The sequence below is a fragment of the Oryza sativa genome, chromosome 9 (assembly GCF_034140825.1).
Source record: "Oryza sativa Japonica Group chromosome 9, ASM3414082v1".
Taxonomy (NCBI): Eukaryota; Viridiplantae; Streptophyta; class Magnoliopsida; order Poales; family Poaceae; genus Oryza; species Oryza sativa.
The window spans coordinates 27363167-27377279 of NC_089043.1; the positions used below are offsets into that span (position 1 = coordinate 27363167).

At 42.0% G+C, this 14113-nt stretch overlaps 3 protein-coding genes across 10 annotated transcripts; 2 read left to right on the forward strand and 1 right to left on the reverse strand.

Annotated features, from left to right (window-relative positions):
- The first annotated feature begins 9 nt into the window (after positions 1 to 9).
- Positions 10 to 3051, forward strand: LOC4347930 (putative pentatricopeptide repeat-containing protein At5g40405). The gene is made up of 2 exons (XM_026020146.2): positions 10 to 943; positions 3047 to 3051. Exons 1-2 carry the CDS (start codon positions 10 to 12, stop codon positions 3049 to 3051), a joined length of 939 nt encoding a protein of 312 aa, XP_025875931.2.
- Positions 3052 to 3325: 274 nt separating this feature from the next.
- Positions 3326 to 8443, forward strand: LOC112936034 (type I inositol polyphosphate 5-phosphatase 2). Of its 8 annotated transcripts, none has more exons than XM_066304077.1 (10): positions 3381 to 3654; positions 3763 to 3862; positions 3955 to 4035; positions 4975 to 5059; positions 5144 to 5248; positions 5455 to 6235; positions 6335 to 6524; positions 7122 to 7337; positions 7710 to 7858; positions 8082 to 8443. In XM_066304077.1, the coding sequence occupies exons 1-8, from the start codon at positions 3556 to 3558 to the stop codon at positions 7187 to 7189; spliced, it is 1509 nt and encodes a 502-aa protein (XP_066160174.1). In that variant the 5' UTR covers positions 3381 to 3555; the 3' UTR covers positions 7190 to 7337; positions 7710 to 7858; positions 8082 to 8443. The 8 variants fall into 8 exon arrangements, with proteins under 8 accessions (XP_015611636.1, XP_066160174.1, XP_025876076.1 ...); XM_026020291.2 differs by having other exon boundaries at positions 7122 to 7230; XM_066304076.1 differs by having other exon boundaries at positions 6340 to 6524.
- Positions 8376 to 11536, reverse strand: LOC4347931 (uncharacterized). The gene is made up of 7 exons (XM_015756151.3): positions 11386 to 11536; positions 11186 to 11309; positions 10910 to 11001; positions 10742 to 10820; positions 10549 to 10658; positions 9436 to 9500; positions 8376 to 8850 (listed from the first exon to the last, which is right to left on the reverse strand). The coding sequence occupies exons 1-7, from the start codon at positions 11488 to 11490 to the stop codon at positions 8757 to 8759; spliced, it is 669 nt and encodes a 222-aa protein (XP_015611637.1). The 5' UTR covers positions 11491 to 11536; the 3' UTR covers positions 8376 to 8756.
- Positions 11537 to 14113: the final 2577 nt, after the last annotated feature.

Sequence of the window (14113 nt, forward strand, 5' to 3'; positions counted from 1 at the left end):
ACCATTACCATGCCCGCCACCGCCACGTGTCCAAAGGCCCTCCACGCCCACCTCCTCCGCTCCGGCGCCCTCTTCGCCGACCCCTCCGCGGCGGGCCCCCTCGCTGCCGCCGCCTCCCTCGCCTCCCTCCCCTACGCACTCTCCATCCTCCGCGCCCACCCCACCACCTTCTCCTACAACTCCGCCATTCGCGCCCTCGCCCGCGGGCCCCGCCCCCACCTCGCCATCTCGCTCTACCGCTCCATGCTCTCCCACTCCCGCTCCCACCCCAACAACTACACCTACCCACCACTCCTCGCCGCCTGCGCGCGCCTTGCCGATTCCGATTCCTCCTCAGCTGCAGCTGCAGCTGCTGCGGGGGTTGCCCTCCACGCCTCCCTCTTCCGCCGCGGCCTCGAGTCTCCCGACCGCTTCATCAGGGCATCCCTCCTCTCCTTGTACGCCGCCGCGGGGGACTTGCCCGCTGCACGCCAGGTGTTCGACCTCAGCCCCCCTAACCACAGGGACCTCCCCCTCTGGAACTCGCTCCTCCACGCCTACCTCTCCCGCGCCCACTACGTCCAGGTGCTCCGCCTCTTCCGCACGATGCGCACTGCCGACCACGTCACCCTGCTCGCCCTCCTATCCGCATGCGCCCACCTCGGGGCGCTCCACACCGCCCGCTGGGCGCACGCCTACCTCGCAACCACCTGCAGCTTCCCCATCACAACAAATCTTGCCACCGCGCTCCTCAACATGTACATGAGGTGCGGCGACGTCCAAACCGCATGCTCCCTCTTCCACTCCACTCCCACTCGCCACAAGGACGTCCACACCTGGACCGTCATGATCGCTGGCCTCGCCCTCAACGGCTTCTCCACCGATGCACTCCATTTGTTCACACACATGAAGGACCACAACATACAGCCAGATTCCGTAACCCTCACCGCCGTTCTCAGCGCATGTACGCATGCTGGCATGGTGGACGAGGGCAAGAGGATCCTGCGCCGTATGCCTCTCGACTATCATCTGCAACCCACCATAGAGCACTATGGTTGCACCGTCGATCTGCTTGGCCGAGCAGGCCTGCTAGAGGAGGCATTGGCTCTTATTAGGGCCGTCCCGTTCAAGGCTGACGTTGCCCTATGGGGTGCTCTCTTGGTGGCTTGTAGATGTCACAGGAATTTTGAGATGGGGCAGATGGTTGCGATGGAAATTCTCAGGTTGGATCCCCAGCATGCCGGGGCCTGGGTGTTCTTATCAAATGTATATGCGGCTGCTGGGAAATGGGACCTTGTACAAGAGGTCAGGAGCTCGATGAAACAACACAGGATACACAAGCCTCCAGGATCGAGTGTTGTCGAACTTGATGGTGTTGTTTACGAGTTCTTGTCTGGGGATCATTCACATCCTCAGTCTGATCAGATATATGCAATGCTTGATGAGATAGGCAAAACCTTGAGCCTCAAAGGGCACAAGCCTGCCACTAAACTAGTTACCTTTGACATTGATGAGGAGGACAAAGAAGTTTGTATCTCGCAGCACAGTGAGAAGCTGGCAGTTGCCTTTGGACTGATAAACACGAGGAGAGGGGCTGTTATCCGAATAGTGAAAAACTTGAGAATCTGCGAGGATTGTCACTCTGTCATGAAGGTAGTTTCCGAGGTCTATGATCGAGTGATAGTTGTTAGAGATCGTAACCGTTTCCACCACTTCAAAAGTGGTTCTTGTTCTTGCCTGGACTACTGGTAGCACAGTGACAACAATGTCCCCAGTTTCTTATGTTAAGATCAACTAGCTGTATGCAAGTGTGGTTGGAATTACAGAAGTAGCATTTTCCTATTCTTGATTATAAGATCCTTAGCCAGTGGGATGCATGGAATGTGTCAGCTGCACATGTGCAGTTTTTAGCTGATTGACAAGGTATTGTGCCAGGGAGAACTGATTGATGATGATACAGATCAAAGAAGAAACCAAGAAATGGGATTAGAATCTGGTCCCACTGCTGCAAACATTTCAGTTTTCACCTATCGTATTTTGGCCAGCACACTTCTTTGCAACTGTCCTTAGTATTTTAGTACGAATTTTCCCATGAAGTGCTTGATTTCCACTTATTTAAGCGATAAATATTTATTGAAATATATAAATTATTTAGGTTGGTCATAGAAAGTACAGCAGTATGCACACTTTAATATCTTTTTTTTTGGGAAATTGATTCGTTCTGATCTTGGAGTGCTGTAATGGAGAACATATCTTGATATAATGTTCTCTCAGCTTGCTTGTGTGATACAGTGAGAAACTTAACCCCTGCATATAGTAAGTTATCTTTTCTAAAGGATAGTTGGTCATCCATGTAGGAAATGTGCTATTATAGATGACAGAATCCATTTCACATTTCATCTTCATATTTAATCTTTCATGTATAATAACAAAATAAAACCACCAATCATTTTTATGATAAATTCACTACTTTTAAAATTATTAATCTTGATCATCATACTTTTGTCTGCTATGGGTGCTATCTTGTTTTCAGGAATGCATATGCTTACGTTTGACAGTTTTCTACCCAACCTTATGGAAAACAGTAATTGCAAGTCACAGTCAGGAATGTGAAAACATAATTGTTTTAAGAAAAATGTTAGAGGTATACTTGCCACTTTTGATGTGTCCGTTTCCTCCAAATGCTTGAGAATAATACATCTTACTGGCAAGTTGAAGATACAACTTCCCATTTCAAAAACCTTTTGCTTCTATGTGTTCCATCATCTTCGTCTCCATTGCATAATTATTATTTCAATCTGGTTCAGCTCTTTCTCAGCCACATATCTATCAGGCATCCTTCCCCATTTTGCTACTCTTGCTGCTCTGAACAGTTACTTGAGATCTCCTATTGATTGCTTACCAACCAAATTTTGTCATCTTTTATCTCACAAAGTAAAGTGGATGAACCCAAGGACCACACACAGTGCCATATCGACAAATTCTTTGTCTCTACGTAAATAAAACCTTTTCATGAATAAGTGCCCGTAATAACGAGTAATGGCTTGTATTTTACATTCTAATCCAGCATGATCCATCCATATGTGCACACTTCCATCTCTTTCCAACAGTGTGCCAGTGCGAGTGCTGGTCCTTATCACTTAGGTAATGTCTTGTTAGACCGTGTGCACTTGGTTATAATTCATGCAAGTGCAGGACAAGCATTTGATCTTGTCCACCAGTTATTTTTTTGCATCTTCTTCTGGAAAAGGACTTGTTGTTTTTAATAAAAATTGATGTCTACTTTCATATTCTCCATTACCACATGATCAGCAATAGAAGTATCTGGTATGGATTTTAATGCTTCAAAATTATTCTGTACTTTGATGGAGATGGACAACAGGTAATGGTGAACTTACTATAAACTTTGTCCCTCTGTTAGTTTCTCTGATTTCTGCAATGCAGTGGAAATGACCTTTTTGAATTTTGATTGTTATGTTTTTGACTTCCACCTTAACTACCTGCATCTTTCCTTCATTTATCTCTCTTCCTTTGGTTGGGTAGTTGGAACATATAACTATATAAGTTTGCCTTCTGATGAAGTTAAGAACTGGAGATATATTTGGAGCTGTGTTCATTGCCTGCCTCATAGCGTTGCAGATCATGGGATCCCAAAGAGGAAAGCAGTCGGAGAAGGTTTGCAGAAATCAGAACCTCATGTGCATATTTTGTATATATTGTGTTAGCTTTTTGCCATTATTCTTTATACCATGAGTTATCTAATCTGACTGATGTACAATACAGTCATTTTGGCCTTTAATTGTGATGAAGAAATGGCTAAACATTAAGCCAAAATTAAATGATTTCAGTGAAGATGAGTTTGATACAGATGGAGGAGATGAGGGTATGGTAAATTGCAGGAGCATTGATTTTTATATTTCTTTGTTTGAACTCCTGATGTCTGTTTGGAATCAAAATTTACAAGTCTTCTCTCAGATTTCAGTGACTGCGCAGAGGATGCTAGCGACAACTTCTTTGAGATACATGAAAACAACCACACCATTAACAGATCATCAGGTATTGTGAAATTGTATCCTCGCCTCTTTGACTTTTTCATAATCATGCTAAGTCATGCATTTTGGTGCTAAAGTTGTATTCATTATCATCAGTTGAAACCCAGTGCTTGTGGATTACAAATTTTATTTTCTCACTAATCACTTTGAATAAATCATGATCACTGCTCCTAATCATAGCAGAACAACCATCTATTACTCTTTTTAGATGTGGAAGATAATTTCCTTTCAAGTCACAGAGTTTCCATAAATAAAATTTGGAATGAATAATTGGCTGGTATTTTTTTTTGAGTTCTCACAATATCGACGGAATCTTGACCATGACATAGTATTATACTAGAAAATTATAACATGGTGGTAGGACTTCTAATCAGAAATCCATCAATTTATTTTTCATATGGTTAACACACACACCATAGTATTTCTTGTGGTCAACTTTCTCTTTAAAAAAATTGGTTGCAAATATTGAAAACAGGACAGAGAGAACAACCACTGTGCAGTTAGTCACTTGCTTCCACATCTTGATATTGAATACATTGACCATTACTATGGTCATAGAAATAGTTTTTGAATATTTCATATAGATTACTAAATAATAGAACATGAGTATTGTGTGGCATCTTGTATACTGGCAAGTGGCAACCCCAGATGGCATCCCCTTAACTATTTGTCTAATTGACACTTGACAGTATAGCAAACAATAGAACTATTATCACGTGCATATATTAGTTTATGCACATTTCTTGATAACTTTCTTTTTAACTATGGTTTAGCCTTTAGGACCAGAAGTATTCAACTACTGACCATTCAGGGTACAGTTGGTAGATTTTTCTATTGTCAGTGCAAGTTTATGTTTATTGTGTAGTGAATAAATACTTCTGCAGTTGAAATTCGTGAGACTTTTTTATCTGCTTGATTTCAAGTTGCCAACCCCTTTTGTTAGGGGATAAAATAATGCCTCTGCGAAGACTACAGAGAAGGAAATCAGAAAGTTTGCGTGTTAACTACATAAGTAACAAAGATATGAGGTTTGGTTTATATGAGTTCATCTTTAATCCTCAGTGCATTCCATGTCATGCATCTGGCGATTTTATAATAGTGGTTACCACCAGGGTGATGATAGGAACATGGAACGTTGCTGGAAGAGCCCCTAGTGAAGATCTTGACCTAGATCAGTGGATTTGTTCCCAAGAGCCAGCTGACATGTATATTTTAGGGTGCGTACCTTGAAACTATGTAATCGTACTTTATGATTTGGATAAATTGATCACAACATTCAATCTTTTCTTGTATACTTGACTGCTGACATCTAATTGGCATATCGTTAGAATCCTGAGATGGAGCTTGTGCTTGTTTGGCCAAACTAGACAAGCATGTATGGCTAATTACTGTGATCCTATTTAAAGTCTTTCACTTGTTTCAGTTTCCAGGAAGTGGTCCCATTAAGCGTTGGGAATGTCTTGGGAGCAGAAGATAGTAGAACAGTACCTAAATGGGAGGGTATTATCCGCCGTGCTCTCAATAAGTCTCAACAACCCAAGGCGAATTGTAAAAGCTACAGTGCTCCACTATCACCATTGCGAGTACCTATTCCTTCTGACGATGGACATGATGATACAAAACGTGAATATGATAAAATGACAGAAAATTTATCTCCTCAGCAACAGTGTAGAGATAAGCAAACAAGTATAAGTAAGTGCAGCTGTGACTGGTTGGATGGAACTAGTTCATTGGACTGGCCAGAATGCCCACTAGACATTCCAGCAAAAATATCGGTATCAAATAGAGGGTTGAGGAGAGTAATGAGCATGGGGCTATTTAACACCGACTATTTGGAGAACGCTCAAGGATTTGATCTACATGGTGTAGCATTGCAAGATGGGATAAGACGATCATATCGTAGCTCTGGGAATCTTGGCATGTCATGGTCAGAACAGCAAGAGAAGGTAGATGTTCTTAGTTCGGTTGATTATATGTCTGATTGGACATCAGATGACACAACTTCTGTTGTTGGTCCTGATGAAAGGGCAACTTTTGCAAAAGGAGAATCCTTAAAGCCTCCTGGAAATTACGTGCGCGTTGTTAGTAAACAGATGGTTGGTATATATGTTTCTGTATGGGTTTCCCGTAAGCTGAGGCAACACGTTAACAACTTGGAGGTAGCTTCAGTTGGGGTTGGACTTCTGGGCTACATGGGAAACAAGGTCATCCTTCCCTCTGTTGATTGTCGATCTCTACAGTATGTTGGTGTAACTGTTGAATCAAGATGTTTAACTTTATTTGGCCATCTCAATTTTGCTTAGTGCAGGGATCGATTTCCATTAGCATGTCTCTTTTCCAAACTCGGATGTGCTTTGTCTGCTCACATCTTGCGTCTGGCCATAAATGTGGGGATCAACAGAAAAGGAACTCTGATGTGGATGAGATTTTACAAAGAACAAGATTTTCTTCCTTGTTTGCTGCTGGTCAGCCACAAAAGATTCCTTCACATGAGTATGTATATACACTTCACTCTTTACATTTACCTTTTAGCAAACTGATTGAGCATGCATTGCTATGTTGCATGCAAGGGTGAAAATTTGAACATCCAATCCATTGTCCCCTTTGTACTAAATTTATGTCTTCAGTGCTGGTTATCCCAACCAACAAAGAAATTTATATGGAAACAACACTGATTCAATAAAAGGAATAATTATAGTTCCTTTGATATTGATGGCTTAGAGGCATAACATGCTTTGTTTTTTCTCTCCTAGAATCTAGGAATCTAAATTTTGTTTTTCCCTTTTTCTTCTGTCATAAAAAATGTAACTACATGTAGGGCAATCTTTGTAAAGCATATGGCTGCAATTTTGCGTAACTAGTTCAGGCAGACCATCAACACCGCTTCCAAAATGAGTGTGTCACCTATTATGCTTTTCTTAATGCTACATTTAAGTTCTGCAAACAGTACAGTTTATTCCCAATTCCTGTTGAAGGCTGTTACCCATCAAGGCACTAGGCGGTTTGACAATGTTGCATTGCACTTTACATCTACTGTGATGGATATGCTTTCAGTTTTGATGGTTGATCAGAATTTCAATTTTCGAGCAGTCAAATATTTTGGTTTGGAGATCTTAATTATCGTATTGACATGCCGGATGCTGAAATTCGAGATTTAGTATCTATGAAGAGATGGGATGATCTCTTGAAGTCTGATCAGGTTTGACAATGATTTCTACTGCTTCGTGATTAGACACTACTCCCTCCTACTGCTTCGTGATTAGACACTACTCCCTCCGTTTCATATTATAAGTCGTGTCTGATCAGGTTTGATAATGATTTCTACTGCTTCGTGATTAGACACTACTCCCTCCGTTTCATATTATAAGTCGTTTGACTATTTTCTAGTCAAACTTTTTTAAGTTTGACCAAATTTATAAAAAATGTACTATTATTTTCAACACAAAACAAACATATAATCAAAATATATTCAATGTTAGATTTAATGAAACTAATTTTATATTTTAGATGTTAAATTTTTCTATAATTTTGATCAAACTTAACAAAGTTTAACTAGGAAAAAGATCAAACGACTTATAATATGAAACGGATGGAGTATTATGTGACCCTAAAGCTGGGGATGTTTCTTTTCCTGTTTTCTGAAAATTAATTATAAATTCTTTTTGGCACATATTTTAGCTAACAAAGGAGTTGACCAATGGGAATACTTTTGCTGGTTGGAAGGAGGGGTTGATCAACTTTCCGCCTACTTACAAGTATGAAACAAATTCAAGTAAATATGTTGGGGAGAAACCTGACGAAGTGGGGAATAAAAGATCTCCAGCATGGTGAAATCTCTGAACATACTCTTTTTAACCACATAAGTGCATGTTTCTGTCATTAAATTGTTCATTCATGTTTCCTTGTAGACCTAAATATATACCGTCAGTTGTACTGATCAGACAGTGATATGCTTTGTTTCTGAACTTCTATAGTCAATTCTGTCATTTGTCTCCGGCTTTCTTTTTCTTTTAAGATCCTCATTTGGTACGTACCTCCTAACTGAATCAGGTGTGATCGCATACTATGGCTGGGAAAGGGTATCAAGCAACTATCATATTGGAGCTCAGGTTTGAACCTCTCAGATCATCGACCTGTCAGCTCCACCTTCATCGTTGAAGTCGAGGTGTTCAATCAGAGAAAACTCCAACGGCTTCTGAATTTCACAAATACTATTTGCTCTTAAGAAGCTTAAGATAGTGGTAGTACGTACTCTAGATATTATATGGCGATTCCCTGAATTTCAGGCTATAGTGCTGAGCCACATTTGATTGCTGCAGATTTATCATGCAAGGCAAATGTACATACAGCGGGATCTGAATATCTGATATTTATGTTAACGCATGATGGGTAATATACATTTACTTCATGAATTCCTGATGTAGATTGAAATCTCACCTATACTCCTACATGACATACATACGTGCGCTTCTATTGACTCGGTTTGATTTATCTGATCTATTAGTAAATGTATGTGTGCATCCCTCCTTTCAAACCTCACTCATATTGCATCTCAACCATTCAACCTTAATGCTGGCCATCTGTGAAGTACACATGTAAATTCACACTGCTAAGGGCCTCTTTCAAAAGTCTTTCCAGGTACAAAGGATCAGAACCAAAGAAGAGTCACTATCCTTCTGTACAAATCCCATTAAGCCCATCGTCCCAGTAAATCAGATTTCGGGCTCAAAATTGGCCTGCCCGAATGTCTCTATCGATGCGCTCCGCGTTAAGCGTTCCTGGTAGCTCCCGGAAGTCTTCATTAAATATGGAGTATGCACTGCGTGTAAGTATAACAAATTTAACGTCAACAGGGGCAAAAAGTGAGCAACTTCGTGTCCATGCCAATTTTGCTCTCCAGGTTCTTACTAGATAAACACCAGTTTGTTAATCAACATGACATCCCAGTATATATAATAATTGAATTATTGTTATTCTTCCCCTTAGAAGCCAAAAAGTTTGACAAATAACATTATGATATACAGAGTTACGTGAAACTATTACATCAGTTACACAATCACTACACTTCTAACACCCTCAGAGCACTTGTGCTGTAAAACTAAGCATCCTACGACACAATGGACTATGTATTGTATGACACAGGGAATCAAGACATACATCTTATAGAACGGAGCATATTCTAGATGGGAAACATTCACCAACCATTGAAATCAAAGACAAGCAATCAGTTGGTAATTATCTTACCATTTCATATGACGTAAAGTAGATTTCTAAGAGAATAAAGATAAGTTGTACTATGGCATAGAAGAACACAATGTTAACAATGTTTGTTTGTTTGGAACAAAACCAAGTTTTCACTCTAGACAACACAAGCAATGTAGATTGAAGAGATGAGATAACATACCTGACATCACCTTGCTGTCGTCTTCCAAGATTACAAAGAATGACCAAGAAGCCTGTACCAAGTATCTGGATAATATAGTGGCGTTTATCAGTAAACTGAATCTAGCAACAAATTCAATTAGCTAAAATTAGTTTGGTCATCAAAATTTCTACAGACAAACTAGCATTAGCATCACAATTCCAGAAAAACCTATAAACTAGACCAAAGAAATGAAGAATGGGATAGGGATACAAGATTTGTATGGTTGTATAAATTGAAGACTTATACATGTAAGATAAAACCACATGGAGTGATCTAGAGACTACTGATTCCTGGGCTCCCTGCGAGGCCCAAAGTATTCCCCTGGCTGTAGCTAGCTAGAAACTGATATGTCCAATTCTTCAGTTACCATTTCTGTGTATGCTTTGAGTTCCAATATGTACCTCAGTGTCATGATGAGCACACTGCTCATTTTGTTTTGAGTTGTGTGCAATGTTTCCTTCTCAATTCATTTCCCCTTGATTGGACATAATCACAGGAAAAAAAGAAGTGCATGCAAAGTGTAAATGGTTCTACTCTGTCCTGTCCAAAGCTTCTCTCTGTACCGACTATCTCCATCCTCTCATTTTCTTCATAGGATGGACAAGTTGGCCATAGGCCATTGCCTTTTGTAGGGCAAGGACATGTCCTCAGTACAATACAGTTCTCTTAGGCTCTGAGCTGATGCTCTCCACCACCCTAGTCACCCAAATAGGTAAAAAATGATGTGCAATATAATAATGCTATCATGATGCAAGTAGTAATGCAAAACAGTCTGTTATTCCTTCTAAATACACGAGTCTCAGAATATGTCATAGAAAAACCCAAGTAGATGAGTGTTGTGGTATAAGTTACTAGATGAGTATCAGCGTGTGGTACATTCGAATTCAAAATGTCAAGGACTCGTTTAGGTAGAGTAAGAGAGAACATGATGAGACAGTAGTTATGCTGATCGGACATTATTAATTTGATACTTCTTTAAACCACACCATTTTTTTCACACATATCTCTATGAGAAAAATGAGTAGTGGAGACAAGAGAACAGTGGGTTCATATGGACATTGCTGGAGAAGTTGTATTCCCAAAGTTACTTACAAATAAAGGTCCAACGTCGTACATTTGAGCAATAGGTGCAAAAAGGAACCACATAGCGATAAGAACCCATGCTTTGATACCCAGAGAAAATAGCACCATCAACAAGATATCTGGAGAAGCAAAATGCACACCACATTAATCAACGCTATCATGTAATCAGAAAATAGAGGTGCATAATCTAAAGCTAAATTACCAGGTAATCTCAATTTGTCTCGAAGAAATATAAAAAATTTTCTCTTCCACCAGGTGGTTGTTTCTGGTATTTTGAACTTCTACAGGATGGGAGAGATAATTCTTATGAGGAAAACATAAACATCCTCAAAATATAAAAGCTATATGACATACTATGATAGAAATATACCAGCTCTTCCTCTTCATCATCGTCATCGTCACCATCACCGTCACGGAGATGATTAGCAGGTGGCTTAGGTGCCACGGCCACTATAAGACTATCTAAAGAAATTGCAGAAGGAAGGAAGTATTTAACTGTATTCCACAAGATGTATCAAGTGCAGAAGAAGAAGAAAAAAAGTAGGGTCTTGAAGAGACAACGAATTAACCATCCATCCTAGAATAGTCCTGTCTTCCACATAAGATGTATGTGAAGAGAAAGAAAAAGAATACTAGTATACTATACCCCCGTGGCGGAGGTTGACATGGGCGTCGTCTTGGCACGGGAGATTCCTTCCTCGCAGGACCAGGCGGAGGCGGTCTTGTGGGAGATGTCGGTCGTGAGCGATGTGGCGGCGCAGATCGGCAACCTAGGGGCGGGGAGGGGCCGGGGAGCAGTAAGGAGGAAGGATTTCTGAATTAGGGGTGGGTCGGGTGGTTTGTTACCGAGATAAACGGAGGGAGGCGAAGGGTGGTGGGACGGGACGGGCCGACGGCGCGCAGCGTCACCTCGACCATCTCCGCCTCGTCGCCGGCGGCAGCCATGGCCATGCCTGACTCTGATCTGTCCCCGTCTGTCTACTCCCCTCTCCCTTCCGGTTCCGGCCGATCTCCTCTCTCTCTCTTATATATATTATAGTAACTCGTTTTAACTTTTTCTTAATTATTTTTTTTTCAAATTTATAAAAAATATATAATAATATTTTTAATACAAAATAGACACATTATCATTATCATATTTAATGAAACTAATTTGACATTATAGATGCTAAAATTTTCTTTATAAACGGGTCAAAATAAAAAAAGTTTAGCTATGAAAAAAAAATCTAAACTTATAATATAAAACCAAGGAAGTATTATATATCTTTTCACTATAAATTTCTACATAAATCAGGGTGGAAAATAGCTTCCTACTTGGATGGACATAGAAAAAACATATCAATTTAAATTGTGCGTTTTCTTGCAAAATTCCTAGTTTGAAGTCATTAAAGAAAAAAAAAGTCCACAAATATTACGTCTATGCAATTAGGTTTTCAATAGGAATTTAGTGAGATTAGGAATGTATGGCTGGTTCTAGCGTGTGTTAGGTGAAACATCCGTGGGGTGAGTATGGTGTTGCATGTGTGGTGATGTATGTGTGCCGGTGATACCCACGCAGGATCATATTATTGTACTTTGCGTGAAACATATTTGATGTATGATATGAATTGAAATAAAACTCAATTGCACGTATCATAGAAAAATATTTTTTCCTAACATGAAAATTTAAAGGTTATTAAAGACAAAAAGAATTGCACCGTAGCATTTAGCACGAACATATTACTAGTTAACATATTGTTATTAATGGCTTATTTATTTTGTTGCCATATTTGATGATGTATTTTTGACATGGCAATAATTTCTATATAGCTCTGCGATGTACTCTCTCCGTCCCATATAAACCAACCTAATACTGAGTACTACGAATCTGGACATACATGTGTCCATATTCATATTACTGTCACATCATATTTGTGAGCATATTTGTGAGGACCGAGGAGCCAAAGTGTGGCTAAAATTAATGCAGCAATGGAGGGGGAGGAGACGGTAGCCTGAAGCGCGGTTTCCCCAATCACCCTCTCCTCACCTCCTCCGGTTCCCCCTTGGCTAGCGCCACCTCCACCGCCGCCCCAGCCTTGCTTGTCGTGGGGACCTACTTTGTACCCTTCCTCCTCCCCATCCTTCCAAGGAGTTCATCCTCCGACGACCATCTCGTCATCGGCGAGCTCTGCGTAGTGTCACCCTGCGTCCAGGTCGACCTCGATGCCCTCAAGGTACATATGCATATACATATATTCCTCGATGGCCACCTACATGGCTAGATGCATTGATTTGGAATTGCATTTGCAGGGCACTCACCTTGGCATGTATGAGCAGCGCAACGTGACGGTGTTAGTTGAGGCAGGAGAATCAGCATCAGAGGTAGTGGCGGCGGAGGCCTATTTCGTGCACACGAGCTACGCGAAGGCCTAGGTGGCCGAGACCAGCGAGTATACCATGGACCACACTATCGACGAAATGGGAATGGGGGTCCCCATTTCCCCGTCAAAACAATTAACCAAGGGCCTGTTTAGTACAGCTCCAACTCCTAAATTTAGCTCCAGGAGTTAGGTCTGGAGTGGAGTTATGGAGCTGCCTAAATCCAGCTCCACAACTCTAGTTCATTTTGTGAGAGAGCTCCAACCAGCTCCACTCCCAGTTTTGGTGCAGCTGAAACTGTTTGGCTGAGCTCCAGCTCCAGGAGCTGGAGCTGGAGCTATGCCAAACAAACCCCAAGTACTAAAGAAATTCCGAAGAGAAATGGGAATGGCGAGATGCGGTCGCAGGGCCCGACCTTAGGAGCCTGGGACCGCCTCACGAACGCTCGGGGGCTGCCTTGGCCCCCAAGTATGCGTCCAGCGGAGGAGCCGAGAGGATGGCTCGGATAGTAAAGGGCTTAGGTCCCGGGCTCTCTGTGGGCCCAAGAACGAGCTCTGCCCGTCCGCAGGAGTCAACATTCTCTGTCTCTCTCTTCCTTTCTCGTCACCTCTCTCGGTCTCTGTCTAACAAGGACACCTTCTCGTTAAGTTACGTGGCCTAGGCAGCCGTAGGCCTCACATGGCTGGGCCCGGGCTGCCGAAGACCCCGGTAAGATCTCCTCCTCCTTCTCTTCGAAGAAAAGGGTTCTGAGGCTTACCAAGGAAGTAACACAGAGATATTCGTCCGGTTATACCTTCCTCAGTAAGGTACGCTAGAAATATCCTAACTACCGCCTTCAAAGATGTCAGGGATGTGACCCCAAGTCTGGACAGGAGGCGTAAAGTCTTACGGATAGCTGTAAGGCGCTGCACCCCATTCGAGGCCAAGCTTATGGAAGATATCTCTCCGTCTTATGACGGAGAAACTTCGACGTGACTTGCACCCCAAAAAACTAGGGCCGGTGTTGCCCGAGACATGCGTCGCACCTGCCCGAAGACACCTTCCCTATGCCAGGCAAGGGAGGGGGTACCGTGTCCGGCAAAACAGAGCCCGGGCCTCACCAGGCCCACCTCACACCACGTGGTGTGTGAGGTGGAGGATAGTCCAACCACTTCTGACTGAGGACTTGAAGGGTTTCTTGAGGAGCACGACCGAGGAGTCAGATGGCATAAGACAA

Coding starts and splice junctions, on each gene's coding strand:
- LOC4347931 (XM_015756151.3), bottom strand. CDS start 11,490: ATGGCCATGGCTGCCGCCGGCGACGAGGCGGAGATGGTCGAGGTGACG. Junction 11,310..11,385: donor GCCTCCCTCCGTTTATCTCG/GTAACAAACCAC, acceptor CCCCGCCCCTAG/GTTGCCGATCTGCGCCGCCA. Junction 11,002..11,185: donor TGTCAACCTCCGCCACGGGG/GTATAGTATACT, acceptor CAATTTCTTTAG/ATAGTCTTATAGTGGCCGTG.
- LOC112936034 (XM_015756143.3), top strand. CDS start 3,556: ATGAAGTTAAGAACTGGAGATATATTTGGAGCTGTGTTCATTGCCTGC. Junction 5,060..5,143: donor ATAAGTAACAAAGATATGAG/GTTTGGTTTATA, acceptor GGTTACCACCAG/GGTGATGATAGGAACATGGA. Junction 7,859..8,081: donor AATAAAAGATCTCCAGCATG/GTGAAATCTCTG, acceptor TAACTGAATCAG/GTGTGATCGCATACTATGGC.
- LOC4347930 (XM_026020146.2), top strand. CDS start 10: ATGCCCGCCACCGCCACGTGTCCAAAGGCCCTCCACGCCCACCTCCTC.